Source organism: Pinus tabuliformis, chromosome 3_1 (assembly GCF_031772625.1).
Source record: "Pinus tabuliformis cultivar Carrire ecotype Pingquan chromosome 3_1, CPIR1, whole genome shotgun sequence".
In the NCBI taxonomy this organism is placed as follows: domain Eukaryota; kingdom Viridiplantae; phylum Streptophyta; class Pinopsida; order Pinales; family Pinaceae; genus Pinus; species Pinus tabuliformis.
The window spans coordinates 434,471,306-434,491,072 of NC_142301.1; the positions used below are offsets into that span (position 1 = coordinate 434,471,306).

Here is a 19,767-nt window from a genome sequence, read left to right on the forward strand (position 1 = left end):
GTGTCGTGGTTGCTTGTGGAAGAAGGGTAATTCCCTTAGATAATTTTGGCTAGATTTTCTTACTGTTTGGATTGCCAGTTGGGCATCCATAGGTTGTACTCAAAATTTCGTTGTTGCATAATAATAAAAACCCTCACTTTTGCACCAATTTTCCCACATTGGGTTTTTCCGGGGACATTTGTCCAAAAATAACTGTGTAAATACTAAATTTTATGTGTGTGTGTGTGTGTTAGATTTTCTCAGTTTCCAATGCTATTTTCTTCCATAGTATTTATTTGTCAAAATCACAATGTGAATTATTTGGTATTTTTCATAGCGAATTGCATATAAATTGTTAAATAAATTAACAATTAGGAAAATAATTTCCAGTTACTGTGATAGATGAAATTTTCACATTCCCCTCCAACATGTGTAAGAACCCATGTCAATGCATAGCATGCTATGAAAACCAATGCACTTCCTCAATGAACAGCCAGATCACATATTAAATCACAATAATTAACAAAAACCCTTAGTTGATGGGTTTACCTATACATGCATGTGCTAGGGGTCAACAAATGAGTGAACATGAATGCAAAATCTTCATCAAGACTAGTGCTTAATCAAGATCCATATGCAAGCATCTGAAATATGGATTGATGATGCCAACAAAGGTGATAAGCCATTACATGAATCAAGGCATCGATACCTTGGTTCCAAAGCCAAAAAGCCTCAAAATGCAACCTGCTTAAGCAGGGCCTTCAACCTGGGACAACCTTATGCTATATGAGGGGTAACATTTAGTATGCTAAAATATTAAATCCAGTGGCAAAGGTTAAAAATATGCAGGAGTATAGGCAGAAATATTGCAACTTTTTGAGAAAATGTTGTGTGCTTTTCATTTAATGAGGCATTCAAACAAATGATGCATTCAAGTTCTCACACATAGGCAGTTCTTCAGCCAGTGGTTCCTGCTACATCCTTGCACTTGAAGAGGCATTCAAATAGGATGATAGACCAGCCTGATTGTAAATAACATTTAGAACTACCCAAACAGTAGAAGTCAGTGTTATATTCCAAAAATAATTTTATACTGCAATTCTTCTATTAATTTACCAAATGATGTTTACTAGCATCCAAAGAAACTGGGAATCTATCACGACTTCCCATACCCATAGGCCACTGGGCAAGGATAGCAGCAAAAATTGTGCTAAATCTCTGTCTGTCTGTAACAGACTGATTTGGACCTTCTGAGCAATCTCCTTAGACACTCTATTTTAATTTTGCTAATATGAAAAAGATTCAAAGAGGCATAATAAAAGGGTGAAGTTACAGTACTGAATATGAATTCTGAGGTTCCTTCGGTAGTTCGGAAAATTCAGCCATAAATCAAGAAAGATCATGGTACATGAAGTGCATGCACTAAGTAATTGACTCTACCTTAACAATAGCACACACTATGTGCTCCAAAGTTTTGGAGGTAGAGAGATTTATTGATTTGTTTCGTCTGATTTTATTTGAAAGCATGCCTGAAATGGTCTTCAAAAAGTGATCAATATATGGAGTGTGCTTGGTGATTTTTCCACTTTTAGGAGCACTTATATTGATTGTCTAGTCAATCTGTTGAATGTTGTTGAATCCTCATGTTAAATTCCTTTGATATTGGCATGCACATTTTAACATGGTTACATTGTCTGTTGTCAACTGTAGAGAATCAGCCAGACTTACAAATATAGGACGTTTAATGGAGATTCATGGACCAGGGCTTTTGGGATCGTCTTATGATAATCCTATCACAAGTTTTTCTTTATTTCAACAGTTCTCTGTAGACAACCCAGAGGTTTGTGTTGACTTCTTGAATAGTAATGATTTTAATGTGGGTGTTTGAAATCAGCAAACATAAAGACAAGATACCGAATATGGAGTTTCACTGGGGGCAAAAATGATGGGCATACTGGTTACCTTAGTATAGTGAATTTGGCCCAAATTTTATCTTTGGTCTCTCAACAATATTTTCAGTGCAGACCTACATTGCATATTTCAAATTTGACAATAGCTTCTTGCAGGTTTACTGGTCCCTTGTTTTGAAGGAGTTATCCATCATTTTCCATGAAAGTCCAAGATGTATCCTTGATAAAAGTGATAAGTCCCAGCCTGCTGGGTTATGGCTTCCAGGGTCAGTTTTAAATGTTGCTGAAGGATGCATCTTACCAAAGGAGAGTATAAAGAAAACGGATGACAGCATAGCTATTATTTGGAGAGAGGAAGGTCGTGATGAGGATCCTGTGAATAAGATGACAGTAAGAGAATTACGTGCTAGAGTAATGTGAGTGTCCTGTTTTGTAAACACCTTGTCCAATCATTTATTCTGCAATGGGTAATCTTGTGTGATGTTAATATTACTAATTTACTTCTACGCTTTTCGTAGGAAGTCCCTCTCTATTTTTGTCAATTCATTATTCAGACATTCAGTCTATATTTTAAATCACCCTTTCCTATTCGCAACACACAAATGGCTTAATATAAATGATTCCTTTGCTTGTCTATTTATCAACAATATTGCCTAAAATTAAGTCAAAAAGCTATTTATAAGAAAGTAACAACTAAAAGATAAATCAATGCATAGAAACCCAGCCAAGAAAATACAACTTTATATATCCAGCTTGAATTAATAGGAAAGTTGGTTCTATAATCTATATGTTTGTTCTGTGCATGGCTTGCAGGAAAGTTGCAAATGCACTTGATATGGTGTTCACAAAGGGTGATGCAGTTGCAATAGACATGCCCATGACTGTAGATGCAGTTGTTGTATACTTTGCATTGGTTCTTGCAGGGTATGTAGTTGTATCAATAGCAGATAGTTTTGCCCCCAAAGAAATTGCAACTCGCATTCGTGTCTCCAAAGCAAAGGGAATCTTCACCCAGGTTTGTAGTTTTACTGATTAAAATTTGCCAAATTTATTCTAGTAAGCATAGAAATCATGTAATGTTCAGCATATAAAAGCTGAATCTGCATGAATGAAGTCCAATGGACCACTTTATGTACGTAACATGCATTTAATTCAAAGAGATAGGACTTTAGGGAAAGAATGACTTCAAAAAGAAAAATTACAAAGAAAGTACTATTTTTTAATGAAGATTGCCATTAACATTTTAGACAAACCATGCATCATCTTGAAGGGGAACTCAGTAATTGGTCTAAGTGCATCGATATTCGTGTGAATCTTAGGTCAGGTGTCTAACTAATGAATAGAAAATGATATGAAGTGGTAAGGAACTTTTTCAAAACATGGGAGGCACAACTCAAGAGTGCTGAATTCTGTAATATGGCTCATTATGGTTTTCCTTATTGATATAGATCCATATATTAGCAGATATAATATAATTTATAAAAATATGGGACTTAGCACATGTCTAGGTCGCTAAGTCATGCATGAAATAGTGAAATCTGTCTTACTAAAATCTCTTTTAATACCTTCACTAGTCACTCTACACCTTAGTGACCACTGACCAGGTAATGTGGGTAGCTGTAAGTCTAAGAACAAACTAGAAGGTACAGGCCTTCCACTTGCATAACCACAGGTCTTCAAAGAGCGGCTTAGAGTGCTGCTCTCCACTTCTATCTTGGAAAAAAAAAATATGTTGGAAGTTGTAAAAGTTCTTATTCCACATTTGTCTTGCAGTCTTCTCTTCCCTAAGATGTGCCCAGTGCTGTCTATTTGCTCATAATATTACAATGCTTAGTAGTGATGGTATCCCTTGTCAATAAAGGGAAAAAAATGGTTTCGTGAAGTTAGAATGGTGTAAGAAATGATTGTTTTACAAGGTAGATGGTTATAGGTCTCCTTCAGGTGCTTTAGATCTTCAATTTTGCTCAAATTTCGCCAGGACCTCCCCTTGTAAAATTGCTGACCTTCTAAAAAACAGAAAGCAAATCCACGTGAAAAGTGCCCGAAATCACTTTGGAACAATAAAAAATTTTTACTACAAAAACCCAGAAATATTCTAGGTAAAATTTAGATTAAAATATACAAGTTCCTATACTAAACAACTAAGGAAAAGCCAAGATAACTTGGCTTTTTCTTAGCTGATGTTACTAATGTTAGGACAACAACAAATAAGAAGCCTTCAATGCTAGATTTATTAGTGAAACTCTTAGAAATCGAACCAAAATAGATATTGAGGAAAGTTTTAGAACTTTGTATGAGGAAAGAAGAGAGAGTTTTGGGGCTTTCAAGGCACTTGGAGACACTTGATGTCAAATTGGAATAACGCTTCGTTTTTGTTAGAAGATGGATGCTCCAACTGCGGATGTCCCCAATCTTCAAAACTAGAATCACCTGCAAAATTTAGGATCTTGCCAAGAGAATAGCTATCATAGGTGTAGCTTGCATAATGAAAATGAGTAAACATGTTATTCAACCGAGAAACACATGTAAATTTCCATTCAATAATGCAAACTATCAAAACATTACCTCCAAGCAAATCACATAAGTCACAACACCATAAGCCCCCCAAGCCTTCTTTTATTAACGAAAGACAGAACAATTACAAAGTAGCAGCAATTCCCCAAGCTCTCTAGCTTCCAACACTACCTTGCACATGAGGCAAGCGCTCTAATTTATAAGAGAATGGATGAAGATCCAAATGAAAAAGAACGAGTTACAAGTGGCAAGGATGAGCTGCTAAGAGAGAGGATGAGTTTCTAAAGTGTCCAATGCATAGCTGCTAAAGAGGGCTACGTAGGCCATGTGTAGTGATGCATAGGCAAGGGAGGAGACAAGCGTAGGCTTGAGTGGGAGTGGCTTTGCCACATGCCCCACTAAACTCACCCTCAACTAATCCTTACTCAACACCTAACTCGTCCTTCATTTAATAAACCAACTCGACCTGTGACAACTTGTGAGTTAACTCGGCCCTCTATGGCAGCCAATTCGAGCTCCCACTTGGCCCTTGACTTGAGCTCCAAACTCGTGGTCCAACTTGTTCTTGATTTACTTGTCACTCCACTTCAAGTGAATGAGAGACTTAGTTAACGAAAGACATGTTTCTAACATGTCCCCAATTATTTAATTCTGATTTTTCATGTTTTTTTCTCACTTTTATGAGTAAAAGTGATTTTTCATGCAATAAAATTAATATTTTCCACCCCAAAGTAGGTACTAGGGCAAGGTTGGTGCTCTGAGCATGAAAATCAAGTACCCACATTCCATATGAGTCTTCATAGTACCACTTTTTTATTTTTTACATAAAAATTAATTAAAAATTCTCGTTTTGCGGGAAATTTTTAATTATTAAAAAATCCTACTTAAAGCTACTGTTATTCCATGAGACTCAAGATAATGCCTAGCATGGTAATATACATTGAACCTAGACTTAGAAAGCGCACTCAAAGCCCAGTTATTAAAACGCACTCCAACTTTGGACATTGTGAATAAAAAAACTCATTTAATTATTTACCCCTAAAAAGAAATAATTAATTAAATGAAAAAACACTCTGGAACAACTTCCTTAGTAACCAGGTCCCAAGGGTCTAAGTCTGTTACACTGGTTCATCATGCTAGTGTCATTTTTACAAATCCCCCATGGGGGTATGAAATTTGCATAGAAAAAATGAGAGAAGAAGATAAAAGAAGAGAAAGAAAGAAAGGGGCAAGATTGCCCTACTGGACTTCTTGTCTTGCAAATTTTGATTGGTTCCTTCTCCATTGGGCAATGGAGTCCTCCTTATTCCGCTAAGTACAATTGAGCAGGTAACGCATCTAAGTGAACCAAGTTTGAATATAATGGGCTATTTAATACTTCAAACAAGGATTCCCTTCCAAAATAAGAGCCTTGAGCTCGAAGCCGTGTTTCCTCCCTTGGTAGGAGTGGCTATAGGAAAACCCTATTGGGTGTTTCCAGCCCTTAAGGGGTAGTAACATTTCCTTAGTTCACCCTTCAATCAGTAGGTGTTAGTGAATAATAATGATGGTCTGGAGGGGATAAGACTTTTTGGCCAAGTGCCATGGTCAAAGGGACCAGCATGATGGGGCTCCACATCCTGAGTGTATATATGTGAGGAGGGAGCAATTGTGGATGCATGAGTTACCAAATCGACTGTTGTTTTTCCACCCCTCTTGTGCACCTTTTAATTTTGTTTGATTTTTCTTTGTATTACTGCTCTTAGATCAAAGGGTTAGAGCTTGCTTTGGATGATATATAGCAGTTGTATTACCCATTAGTGATGGGTCAGTGTATCAATCTCATCGTGGTTGGGACATGCAAGGGTTCCTTTCTATGATGTAATGGAGCAACATGTGCTCAAGAACCAAGTGATGGCCATAATGAGTGAGGTAGAGCTCATTCTAGGCTTTTGTCCACGTGCTGATGTGTATATCCCGACCGTCTTTTGCAATTAAATATTCTTTCTTTTATTTTTCTTGTGGCCATGATATGCTCTTTCCTTTTATTTTAGCTACATCAACCTCCTAGGGCAGAGTTTTGGGCCCTACCTAGGTATGTGAATGTATGAGTGCCAAATCCCAAAGAACTAATGGTCAGTTGAACTCAAAGAATGGATGTGAGATAAGGGCTTGTAATGTATGATGGAAAGTGTTAAGTATGATATAGGGATAGATGGAACTACACTATCTCAATCAGGGCTTCCCAAGTAGTGCCCCTCCTATACCCATTGGGCCATTAGGGGAGGTCCCACTAGACTAGGATCAAAGATTAACCCTCCATTTAAGGTGAGAGAAAAAGATCATAGCCAAAACCCCTCTTTCTTCAAGGTCACCTCATAATCCATATCAAATGCCCAGATATAAACAATCACAAGCACTCGATTGCAAAATGAATAAGGTGCCTTTTGATTGGAAGCCCACCTTCATCCATGTGCTTTTGTCGGATGGGTGAGAAGCATATGAATGATGCAGGTGGCAGAGATATAATGGCATGTCATCAGCTAGTGGTGTCTTCTAGGGGTTGCTGGTGTGAAATTTTATCTATTGCAACTACTAGAAATCATTTTTCTAACTCAAAAATTAATTATACAGTTTATTTGCTACGACAAATAACAAATAAAATCACAACTACAATTTTCGCCATAAAAATACTGCAGAAAATAAAATACTTAACACTGAGAAATTCTAACACACACAATAAATTTGACATAGTTATTTTTCGACAATTGTCCTTATTGAATTTTCTAAGTCTATCCATTAGAAAATTAATCTGTATTCTATTGGTTTATTTCTTCTATTTGTAAATTCTGAACAAGTTATTTAAGACATTTAAATACCGAAATAAACACAATACAATCACAACATCTACAAATCATCAACTGAAAGAAAACAAGCAGACAAGTGACACCATTATTTTTGGACAAATGTCCCCGGAAAAACCCAATGCGGGAAAATCGTTGTAGCTATTCAGAGGGTTATATTATTATGTAGTCTTTCTGAGTACAATTGAGTGCCTAACCGGCTCACCCAATAGAGAAAAATACACGACAACAATACCTCTATATTCAGAAACAGGTATTCAGAAAACCTGTCCCACGAAACCCTCTCTGGCACATCTGAAGCATAGAGCTAGCCCTTCTGGCCTCTGCGTCAGCCTCCTGCTGACTTGCGTTAACCCCAGGACCCTCTGTGTCAGCCCTCTGAGGCGCTGCGCAACCTTTGGGACCCTCTGCATCACTCCAGTAGCCTCTGCGTGGATGACGCAGTCCCTCTGGGCTCTGCACTGTCTCTGTTGGGCTTTGCGTAGCCTGGATTGGCTACTGCTCTCGCTCTCTCTGCTTTTGCGTTGGTCTCTCAATATTGTCTTTGCCTCTATGCTTCGTACTCACTGCCCCTCGCTGTTGATCATTGATTCAACTTTGCTTAGCAACCTCACTCTAGCAAAATGAATCACTGATCACTCTAGTGTATCTTCCAACTGACCCTCAAGCCTCTTCTTATACTTTTCTTCTTGGTCCTTCAATGGCCGAGATTAATCTCTAATCAACGGCTAAGATTAGATTTGGCTTGATCCATGACTTTTGGAACCTTCTAACCCAGTTTTATATTAATACCCATTAATATTTTATTTTTCCTAAGTTTAGACTTAGGAACTCCATTAAAAATATTAATTATTTTAATATCTCCCAAACTGGGTATAATCTGTCCAAACCATTTCTGGGTCTTGGAGATCTCATGTGCTTTAGCCTCTCTACTAATTTTCACTGCTAGGGCACATCCGATGCTACCACAAATCAACACTCCCTCTTAGCAAGGATTGTGCTCTAGTAATACTTCTCACTAAACATCACTCTAATTATCTAGCACCGATACCTGTGCTGATGCTAGGCCTCCCCACCCAACATCCTCTGCACTGCTGCATCCTGTACTACTACCCATAGCCCTACCATTGCCACTGCTGCATCTGTACACCAGCTCCCTCTGCATTCGTTTTGTTGCTGGTCCATCCTCCCAACACTGCATTCCCCTCTCATAATGCTGCATCGTGCTATTGCAAACTGCTACTGCACTGCAACTCAGTTACTAAGAAGTAAGTAACTGATCCACCCAACCTTTGACATCCCTGTCAGGCTAGAAACACTCTCGATGTTGAAGCTCTCTCTGCCACTAACAAGTGCTCCCTCTACTGACCTCTGTGTTGCTGCAACAACTCCCTGCATCTCGCACCGTTGCAAACCTCTTTGTGCCATCCTGCACTGTTGCAACGCTCCCATGCCTCTCGCACTGTTGCAGCCTGCTAGCCTCACGCTTCTCAGGGACTCCTGCATTATAGCATTCTCTGCCACTTCATTCGCATCCGTCTCTGCCTACATCCACCAGTCCTGCTATTCCTCTTCGGGGCTCCCATAGCAAGGTATAATCCAAGAGGTTGGGTACCTCAAGGATCCTGCCCCTCATCGCTTGTAGTCCTCTTCACTACAGCTCGATGTCCCCCACTTCTTCTCAAGTGGCGCATGAACACTCATGGCACAATCATCATCCTCCTCGACTTCTTTCTCCGCCCTCGCTGGCACTGCCTTCGAGTCAGAAGCCTCTCCCTTACTCTTCTTCCTCGGACACAGGTTCGCATAGTGACCCAATTCCCCATAATGGAAGCACTTGACCTTGGAGAGGTCCTTCCTCTTCCTCTTCTCCTGCTTTCCCGCAGATGCTAGAGTCGCATCCTCTTCCTCTTCCTTCTTGATCCTGACCCATTTGTCGCTACTTCCCGCCTTGGTCAACCATCTGATCTCTTCTTGACAAAGAGCCGCCCACATTTCTTCCGAATCCGGAAGACTTGTCCTGCACAGTATGCTCTGGACAAATGTCTTCCAATCCTCGAAGACTGCGTTGAGTGCGGTCCTTACCATCAACTCCTGATCCGGCATGGCCCCTATGGAAGTCAATTGGTCACGAATCTCCTTCAACCGACCGAGGAAGACATCTATCTGCTCTCCCTTTTGCATCTGGTATGACCTTAGCTGATTCTCCAAGAGCATTTTCCTCTGCACGGAAGTATGCTGGTACAATGTCTTCAAAGTGTCCAACATCTCCTTTGCCGTTTCCTTCTTGGCAATATGTGGGACCACATGATCCTTGACCCCATCAAGGATGATACACTTTGCCTTAGCCATTGCCTCCTCGTACCTTTCATTAGTTACTGGGTCAACTGGGATAGTGATCACTCTCAAGGCGAAGCCCTTGATACAATGTTTGTTTAGAATGGACAAGATCCTGGCCTTCCAGACCACAAAGTTGGATGCTTCGTCCAACCTGTCCTGATCTCTCAGCCTATTCATGGCCATCTCGCTGCTCTTCTTTGTCGACTCCTCTGAGTCTCTCTACTTCCCGCCTGGAAGTTCTCGGTTCGACTCCTGTTGAGTCTCTCTACTTCCCGTCTGGAAGTTCTCGGTTCAACTCCTCCGAGTCTCTCTACTTCCCGTCTGGAAGTTCTCTTCTGGACTCCCTCTAAGTCTCGATTTCCCTCCTGGAAATCCTTCTGCCAACTGTCAAGTTGCTCCTCTCCGATCGTTTGTGCAACTACAACACTGATCCAGATTCCTTGGCTAGAAATTCGCCTCGGCAACAACTCCCTCTACCTTGGTCTTGCCCTGTTAGGTACTGTTCTAACCACAGTACCCCACTATCTTCGCTCCCGCAAACTTCCCACAACTTCCTTCGCCCCAACAACTGAAGGATTGAGCCTCTTGGCTCTGCACAATCCTGACACCAGCAAAATAGCTCCCTTAGCCAACTGCGTCAGCCCTCCTGGCCACGCAGAATCTTGCATTTTGAACCTCTTCAAAATATCTATAGCGTATCCTCCTTGCCCAAGGAAGATCTACCCATCCTTTTGCCATACCAATCCTAGGAAATAGTGCATCAACCCCAAATCCTTCATGTCAAATTCTATTGCCAGGTTCCTCTTGCAATCCTCTATGAGCCGTGATGATCCTGTCAAGAATAGATTATCCACATACAAAACTAGAATGAGAGGCTCATCCTCTACCATCAAATAGTAAAGGTTGGGATTTGCGTCACTCTTGACGAACCCCATCAGCTGTAAGTAGGTGTCAATTCTACCATACCATGCCTGGGAGCCTGCTTGAGCCCATATAGAGCCTTCTTCAATTTTCACACATGCGTGCGCCTCTCCTGAGTCTCAAAGCCCTTTGGCTGTTCTATGTACACTTCCTCCTCTATCACTCCATTCAAGAAGGTTGTCTTGACATCCATCTGGTGAATCTGCCCTCCCATCTGAGCTACTAGAGATATAACTGACTGGATAGAAGTGTATTTGGCAACTGGGGCGAAGGTTTCCTCATAATCTCTATCTTCCTTTTGTGCACACCCTTTTTCCACGCACCTAGCCTTGTACTTTTCCACACTGTCGTCTGTCGCATATTTGATCTTATAGATCCACCTCCAACCGAAAACTGATCTGTCTTCTGGCATGGGCACTACCTCCCAAACATCATTTGTCATGATAGAGCTATACTCTTCTACCCATAGTTTTAAAAACCGGCCACAAAAACCGGTAACCGGTCTAACCGGCCGGTTAGAGGCCTGGCCGGTCCGAACCGGCCTAAAAACCGGGTTAGATGCCTCATGTGACCGAAATCTGGCCCTAACCGGTCAAAACCGGCCGGTTTATGGACAGCCCATCGAATTATGACAAAAAGCACTGTGGTTTTGTGGTTTAGGGGTTTTGGGGGTGAGGGAAAGGTATTTTCCCTCCAAAAGCACCCTCACACTTGCCATAAGAGACCCCTCTCACTCTCATTTGTCTCACACAACTGATTTGGAGTGTTTGTGAGTTTGTTTGTGAGCTTGGAGAGTGTGGAGTTTTTGCTGAAGTAGTCATCTTGGAGTTGGAGTTGGAGCTATTTTGGAGATAGTGTGTAGCTGTCAGTGGAGTTGCCACCTTCAAGAGGAGGCTAAGGGAGCTAGTTTGCATTTCCAGGTAAGGATTTGCACTTGATAATTCCTCATTTGAGTCTGCTGTCCATGAATTTTTTTTTTGTGTTATAAACTTCTCACTTCGATGATCTACCATCCAGGGAGTCATCATGCCTCCAAAAGCCGAAGATACTGCATGGGCTCATTGTGATATGATTGATGGCAAAATGATCTGCAAATATTGCCAAAAATCCATTCAAGGAGGGGGTATTAACAGGTTCAAGCAACACTTGGCTGGGATAGGAGGCCATGTAAAGCCATGTGGAGCACCAAATGAAATAATAGGGCATATTAGGGCAGAATACCTTCAGAAGTTTGAGACTCAAGTCACTGAACCAATAGAGAAGTTTGTGGCTACACAGTTTGGGAGTCGAGACTCAACCAACTGAGTTTGATCATGATGACTGAGACTCATGAGAAGTTTCAACTTCAAGTGATAATGTTGATCACTATTATAGTATTACTATTATCATATATGTAGAGTCTAGACTGAAGTCTTGTAGTAGGCCACTGGCCCCATAGTTTGTAGGCTTTATTTTTGCACTCTAGTGGCCATTTAGAGCCTCATTGCTTATGTATTTTGTTGATGATATGTATTGCACTCGGTGCCATTTTGATATATTCACCTTTAAGGCTTTACATGGTATATCAATGAGCAATCTTTGCATATTTTGTCTCTATTGGCTTGGAATCATGGTTTTAAATCTTAAAAATAGTTTTTTTCATTAAAAAATAATTATTTAATGTATTTTTCTAAAACCGGTTCGTTTAGACCAAACCAGTCCCGGTTAGACTGGTTCCGGTCGGTAAACCGGTTCATTAGGTGGACCGGTCCGATCACCGGTTCCGGTTTTAAAAACTATGCTTCTACCATGGCATCTATCCAACATGATGTTGTGCGGCCTCCTGAAAGTTGGAAGGTTTTGCAACTTGAGCTACCAATGCTTAGTACCTGTCAGGTTGTCTGCGCTGTCTCTTGCTTGTCCTAAGAGTTCCAATAAACTCCTCTGCATCTCTTAATGTCTGACGAACCTCTTTGCTGGCTTGACCACTAGTCATGGGAGGTTCTGCCAGCTCCTTCTCATCCTGTCTCTACTACTCCATCTGCTGAGAACTCCCTGCATTTCCTGCACCTGAGGAAACACTGGTACTAGTCACAATGCTTGGCCCTTGTGACTGTCCCCCTGCTTGTCCCACTGGCTGCCCCTACCGCTGGACTAAAGGAGCTTCTCCTGACTAATTCTGATCACCTGCAGGTATCCCACGAGACCTCTTAAAAGCTTGGTCCTCCATGAACTGCACATCTCACCTTACTACTATCTTCCTACTGCTAGGAATGTAGATTCTGAATGCCTTTGAGGTTTTGTTGTACCCAACGAAAAACCCCTTCTCTGCAGTCTGATCCAGTTTGTTCCTTTTATCATCTGGCACGTGACAATAAGCAATGCTGCCAAAAATTTTGAGGTGGCTGACTTCTGACTTCTTCCCTATGAAGACTACTGGTGTTTTCTTCCCCAATGCTCTATGAGGAGTCTTGTTTTGAATATACACTGTCTTGTTACATGCTTCTACCCACATAAATCTGGGTAGATACTGGTCATATAACATAGCCTTTGCAGCTCCAATAATGGTTTTGTTTTTCCGCTCCGCTACACCATTCTGTTGTTGATTATATGGAGTTTTCCATTCTCTCTTGATGCCTTCCTTCGCCCAGAAATCTGTGAAGTCTTATCAATATATTCTCCACCATTATCTGAGCGAAGCACCTTGATCTTCTTCCCTGTCGCATTCTCCACGGGAGCTTTAAACTCTCTGAAATGATTGAAGACCTCATCCTTGGTCTTCAAGAAGTAGATCCAGGTTTTCCTGGAATGATCATCAATAAAGGTGACGAAATATTCAGCACCGCTGAGAGCTCTAGTGGACATCGGGCCACAAATATCTGAGTGTATAAGTCCTAACACGCCATCAGCTCTATTGTCACTTCTTGGAAATGTTGCCTTACCATACTTCCTAAGTACGCACCCTATGCACACATCATTGTGTTTTGTTCCAAGTTCAGGAACCCCTGTTACGGTTTCTTTGAGCATCCTGAGTGCTCCATTGTGAAGATGTCCCATTTTCTTGTGCCATAATTCATTCAGCTCCTTCCCACTGCTACTATTACTGCCTATCAGTGCCATTGGAGAATCGATTTGTAACCGATATAACCTGTTACTTCGAACTCTAATCCAATGTTGCACGAAGCGGGAGCGAAGCGGAAGCGGGAGCGCGGAAGCATCATTTTCCAAAAATCTAGGAAGCGAAGCGTCCGCGGAAGCGTATGGTATATATATATATTTTTATATTTTTTTGCATTTATACTCAAAACAAACATCCCAAATACCAAATTAATTGTAGAAGACATGAAAACATGCATATTTTTGCATAAATCAAGATAGATATGGCATCCATGATTCCATTGTAGTTACTAGTATGTACACCAATCATCTATATTCTAGCTATTACAAACATACATCAATTTTTTAAGCATATTATAAAACATAAAACATAGAGCATATTATGATTTATCTAGCAAGTGAGCAACTGTCAACATTTGTCATGTCCAAAATTCAAATAATAATGTTTACAAAATATGTCACTTGGTCACCGCCAAGCCAAAAAGGTTCAAAATTCAAATTCACAAGTCTACAAGTCTAATGAGTAATCTATGACAAAAAGTAGTAGATTGTGAATATATCTACTAATCTCTCCTCCTTCCACCACGAATAGAACGTGGTGGCGGGCCTCCACGTGGTGGCAATGAAGAAGATGGTGCCTGTGGAAGTCGTGGCACTGAAACTGATGAAGAAGAACCCCCTGCTGTTGGTGTTGAACCATGGAACCTAGGAACCAAGGGACCAGATGGGGGTGGGGGTGGTGGCATATCAACACGGTCATCATCATCCTAGAATCGCTCAAAAAATTCATGCAAAAAAAAAAACACTAGTTAACAAAAAAATTAAAAACATGAATAATTGAATTAGAGAAATGCTTTATAAGGGAAAATTGGAAAATTCATACCACAATGGACATACCTGGAAAAGAGCATCCTCTAATTGCTCTAGTCGCAACACTCCATCCTCCAAATTGGGCTCCTCTGGATTCTTGTCCCAAATCAACAAGTCTTTATTAGACTTTGCATCTTCACAGTAATGGGACAACAATCGCAAGTTGTAATGAACATAAACCAAGCTCTCTGCCCGGTCTAAACTCAACCTGTTCCTTTTAACACTGTGGATGAAAGAATAAGAGCTCCAACACCTCTCTGCAGAAGAAGTGTTTACCACCTGTGATAGCACCCGCAATGCCAAACTCTGTAGAAGTGGAGTACCCCCTCCATGCATGTTCCACCACTCAAGAGCAGAAAAAGTCTCTCGATCTTTAATTGCATGCATGCTCCCAAATGGACCAGTGTTGAGCGTATAGTTGCTCACCTGTCTCCGTACCAATGCAGCCTCCTCCTCATCAGGGATTAATTTACTCAATGCAGCCATATATTTTGGTGAACCTCTTGATCTTGGTGTGGTTTTCTCCTGCTTCCCCCCCCAGGTGCTGGTGTTGAAAGCCATGATGGATGATAGTATTTAGGTGTCAAAACATATGCTAATGCATGCAATGGAATATTTAGCATTTCCCATCGGTTTTGCACCTCTACACGAATATAATTGTACAAGGTGGTATCTCTAGGCTCAACAATGTCTTTAATCTGCCCCAACATGCTATCCATTTGCTCATACACCTCCCCAATTACTGGTCGATCTGAATCTGCAAACTTGATCATGTAAGAAATTGGTTTGGTGAATTGCAAAATATATTTAACCTGTGACCAAAAGTAACTGTCAAGAACAGTGTCCTTGACTGCATTAGCACCATCTGTGTCAGTGTTAATTTCATCCCATGTTTCAGCACACACCAGATTAGTTAAAGCTTGTCTCACCTTCACTAGCCGCCTAAAGGTGAGGTAATAACTAGCAAATCTTGTCTTTGCAATTTTAAGCAATTGCAACTTGGAGTAAGTGCCATAGAAGTAGTTTACCCTTGTATGCCCTGTGATGAATTTAATGAGCTGCTTCCCTTTCCTGTAAACCTCAACAATCCACCCACAATCTTTGTGTTTCACAATATCATGCATCAAAAGGTTCAATGTGTGAACCAGGCACCCAGACCAAAAGATGTTTGGATGAGTACGCTCAATAATTTTTCCTGCTGCCTTACAATTTGCTGCATTATCTGTGATCACTTGAACCACATTATTCGGACCAACATCTTTGATTGATTTCAATAGGAGATCTGCAATGTTTTGTGCAGTTGCACTGATGGAGGAGGAGTCATGACATGCAATAAATACTGCACCACTAGAAGAAACACCAAGAACATTTATCAAATGTTGGTTTCTAATATTTGTCCACCCATCTGATACAATGGATACCCCAGAATCCACCCACTCATTTGTAAAACGTGTCAAAGCTCTTTGAACCTTAGCTTTTTCTCTTTCTAATAACACTGTTCTAGCTTTCTCATAGTTGGGGGCCTTGTATCCTTTTGGGGCTTCATTGATGGCCTTTACCATGTCATGCCAATAGGGAGAGCGAAGCACATTGAATGGTACACCGCAAGCACAAAGAAAACGGACTATCTTTCCATCCACATCATCCCTCCCAGCAACATTAAGGAAATCCCCTATTGTTCTTCTACCTCCAGAGGTTGCAGAAGTACCATGAGGAGATGAGCAACTACCAAATTTAGAGGTTGCACTTGATTCAAAATGAGTTTTTGGTTTCTTGTTTTTTTGTTGTGCAGCCATCTCTATTTGGATGTATTTTCTTCTTTCTTCAGTTGAAATGTTTGGGCAAATTTGTACCCCCACAGAACCCTTTTTTTCATCACTGTCCAGCACCCCACAAAGATGCCTCCTCAGACGGGTATATGAACCACAATATGGTTTTCCTCCATGACAACCAGAGGTCACACAAATTTGTAAGATCCACCACCATTTCCCCCATCAAGTTTGGTCACATAGTTCCACAAGGGTGTTGATGTAGCTTTCCCATCTTGTGTTTCAGTGTCCCCTTCAAGTTCATCCCCTTCCTCCTCATCATACATTGGGTCACTACTATTAGGACCATCACCAATGTCCTCTTCTGTTTCTTCCCTTCTATTCTTCACCCTTGCCATCATTAAAACCAAGAGTGGAATGATACATAGAAGCCAAAAGAACACCATCTTGGAATATGGATATAGGTGGTGGACAACTTGTAAATAAAGGAGCAAGTAGAAACAATGGGAAAGAGTAGGAGAGGGAGGAGAAAAATACAAATTTTTTTTCAAAAAAACAAGGGAGTTTGGGGTTTGAACTTACCTCTTTAGCTCTTGTAGATGAAGTCCTCCAAGCTCTTGCTCCAAGCTCCTCCTCCTTCTCCTAGCTCCTCCTTCTTCACTCCTCCAAGCTCTCCTCTCTTCTCCTCTCCTTTCCTCTCTTCTCTTCTCCTCTCCTCTCTTCTCTTCTCCAACTCTCATAAACTCAAAGTGAGAAAATGAGGAATGAATGGGGGCTTTATTCTTTTCATTCCTCACCCTAAACTCACCCTAAACTCACCCTAACCCACCCCCTCAATGCTAACTTAAGTTAACTTTAAAAAAAAATTAAAAAAAATGATGTATTTTTCCCTTGCCCGCGCGGTTTTGGAGGAAGCGCTCCGAAGCGCTGCGTGAAGCGCACGCTTCCGGGCCCGAAGCGTGGCGCTTCGGGGCCCACGCTTCCTAAAATCCAGGAAGCGCTTTAAAAAATCCGAATTGCGCTTCGCATTTTTTGGAATCGCGCTTCCTGGGGCGCTTCCGGAACGCTTCCGTACGGAGCGCGATTTCGGCCTAGGATCCGGGGGGGGGGGGGCGGGCGCTTCCTGCAACGTTGCTCTAATCTGTCCTACCTTTTTCCAGCTCGGGTGTTTGACATACACTTTCTTCCCCACGAAGTGAATGTCATACCCCTTATCCTATAACTGGGATACTGAAATCAGGTTCATACCCAATCTTGGCACATGCAATACATCTGAAGCGCTGGTGCTTGCTCTTGATTACCCCTTAAAATCTATGGTACCTCTCCCTACTAGAGTACATTTCATTATGTTTCCCATAGTAATATGGAAATCAATTTGCTCCTCCTTGTAGCTAGAGAAATATTCTCTAACCCCTGTCATGTGAGTTGAAGCTCTACTGTCTATATACCAGACTCCCTGTGAAGTTGATCCTGCTAAGCAAGCAAATTCTTCTTCCAATCTGGAATACTTTCTGTCCATGGCTATATTTGAACAAATTTAGTGTGTTATTCCTCTTTATCTCCTAACACGGATTCTGCTCTGCAGCCTGCAGCAAAAATTCTCTGCGTCCAACCAGGATTCTTCTTGGCAAAAATCTGAGCTGCAACTGCGCCCTCTGATTGTCAGAATAACTAATTTGGGCAATTCAACTTTCCTTCCTCCTTTCAACTACAAAATCGAACAACTTCCCTATCAACTTGAATTGCCTATTCTGGGCTCTGCGCAATTTCTCTGGGAATTTCGATCTATTTCTCCCTCTGAACAACGAAATTCCTTTCTCTGCTTCTGAGCTTCCTGGTTGATCAATTAAGCTCTGATACCATGTGAAATTTTATCTATTGCAACTACTGGAAACTATTCTTCTAACTCAAAAATTAATTATGCAGTTTATTTGCTACGACAAATGACGAATAAAATCACAATTGCAATTTTCACCTTAAAAATACCGCGGAAAATAAAATACTGAACACTGAGAAATTCTAGCACACACAATAAATTTGATAGTAATTTTTGGGCAATTATCCCCGGAAAAACCCAATTTGGGAAAACTGGTGCAGCAAATGAGGGTTTTAATATTAATGTTCAACAACAATTTTGAGTACAATAATTTAGATGCCCAGCTGGCAATCTAATCTGAAGAAAATACTGGCAAAAATATTGTGAGAATTTTCTCTCACCCCACAACTATTTTCTGCCTCCGAAATAGCTTCCCCAGCCTCTACGTTGAGATGCCTGTGTCACCCTCTGTGCAGTGCCTACGTTGGGCCTTTGAATATTTCGGCCTTCCTTCCTTCGACTCTTCCAGGAACTGAAAAAATTCCTCCTGGAATGCTACTGCTCTCCTCTTCCACCTGCTACTCACCCTCTGGCTCTATCTTCTCTGTTGAGCTACTGCTACTGAGAAAATCGAACTGCCTGGGCAACTGAGTATCTGCACTGGATGATCTCCATCACCACATCGACTTTCTTTTATAATCCACTGTTGGAGCACCAACGGCCAAAATTAAAACTTAATCAATGGCTAGGATCATTTCTAGGTCGATTCTTGTGAGTTTCTAGATGGTTCATACCTTATCTCTATTAATATTGATTAATTAACCATATTCCCTAAGTTTAGTCTTGGGAAATATTTAAAAATCGGTTAATAATCTAAGTGAGACATTTCTATGCGGAATTTCGAGAAACGATTTCTGGGTTTTGGAGATCTCATGTATTCTAGCCTCTCCACAAAATTTTGTGGCTAGAAGACATCCGATGCTACAAAGACTAATAGTTGGCTGGTTGGCTGGATATGAAGAATGGGAGGAAAATTTTCTCCGATAGGATTACCCATTTTGGTGGGTAACACTCCAATAGAAAGATGGCAAGCAACAAGGTAGGGTAACAGGGAGAGCCTAGTGATGGGCTGCATAGAGTTAGGCCTAGAGGAAGCAAGGACATCCCCAGTTCTGAGTCGAAACAGCGGATGAATAGGTTTCAACTCTTGGCTATGACAGCGGCCAACACTTACATTAGCGGGTTCTCAGCAAATATTAAGAAAAAGGTTGAAGAAATTGAAACTAAGGTAAGAGAATGTACGGGCATGACCTCTAGTTAGAAGGTGGATGAAATAATGCTTCAATGGGTACCTAACACAGGGTTTTCTAGGAGCAGAGATCGTAAGTTTTTGAAGACAGATGACTTGTACTAGCACATGAATATTTTTATTGCCACGACTGTTGAAGCTAGAGGCACGTAGTATTCTAAAATTGTCAACAAATTAGAGGCTGGAGGCAGTCAGTGATCTGAAATTCTCAGCAAATTGGATGAACTGAACAAGAAGTATGAGAACTTGATAAATGCAATCTGGGGTTTGGAAGCAGGAAGTGAAGGACAAGAACAAGAAGGGGGAACTGCTATGCCAAAGGAAGAGGACTTGAAGAATACAGTTACAGCTGTGAAGCAAACAGAAGAAGCTGAAAACAGGGGAGGGGAGCCCCCCCTCT

The 19,767-nt window shown here is 41.1% G+C and overlaps 1 protein-coding gene across 2 annotated transcripts in view; it reads left to right on the forward strand.

The window, feature by feature from the left end:
* The window catches only part of LOC149187618 (putative CoA ligase CCL12), a 258,764-nt gene that overhangs the window by 82,069 nt on the left and 156,928 nt on the right, over positions 1-19,767 (forward strand). For both annotated transcript variants that reach the window (XM_089411406.1, XM_089411405.1), the window contains 3 exons: positions 1,690-1,819; positions 2,046-2,305; positions 2,703-2,904. In XM_089411406.1, the coding sequence (XP_089267532.1) occupies positions 1,690-1,819; positions 2,046-2,305; positions 2,703-2,904 (592 nt within the window). The remainder of the gene's footprint in view (positions 1-1,689; positions 1,820-2,045; positions 2,306-2,702; positions 2,905-19,767) is intronic.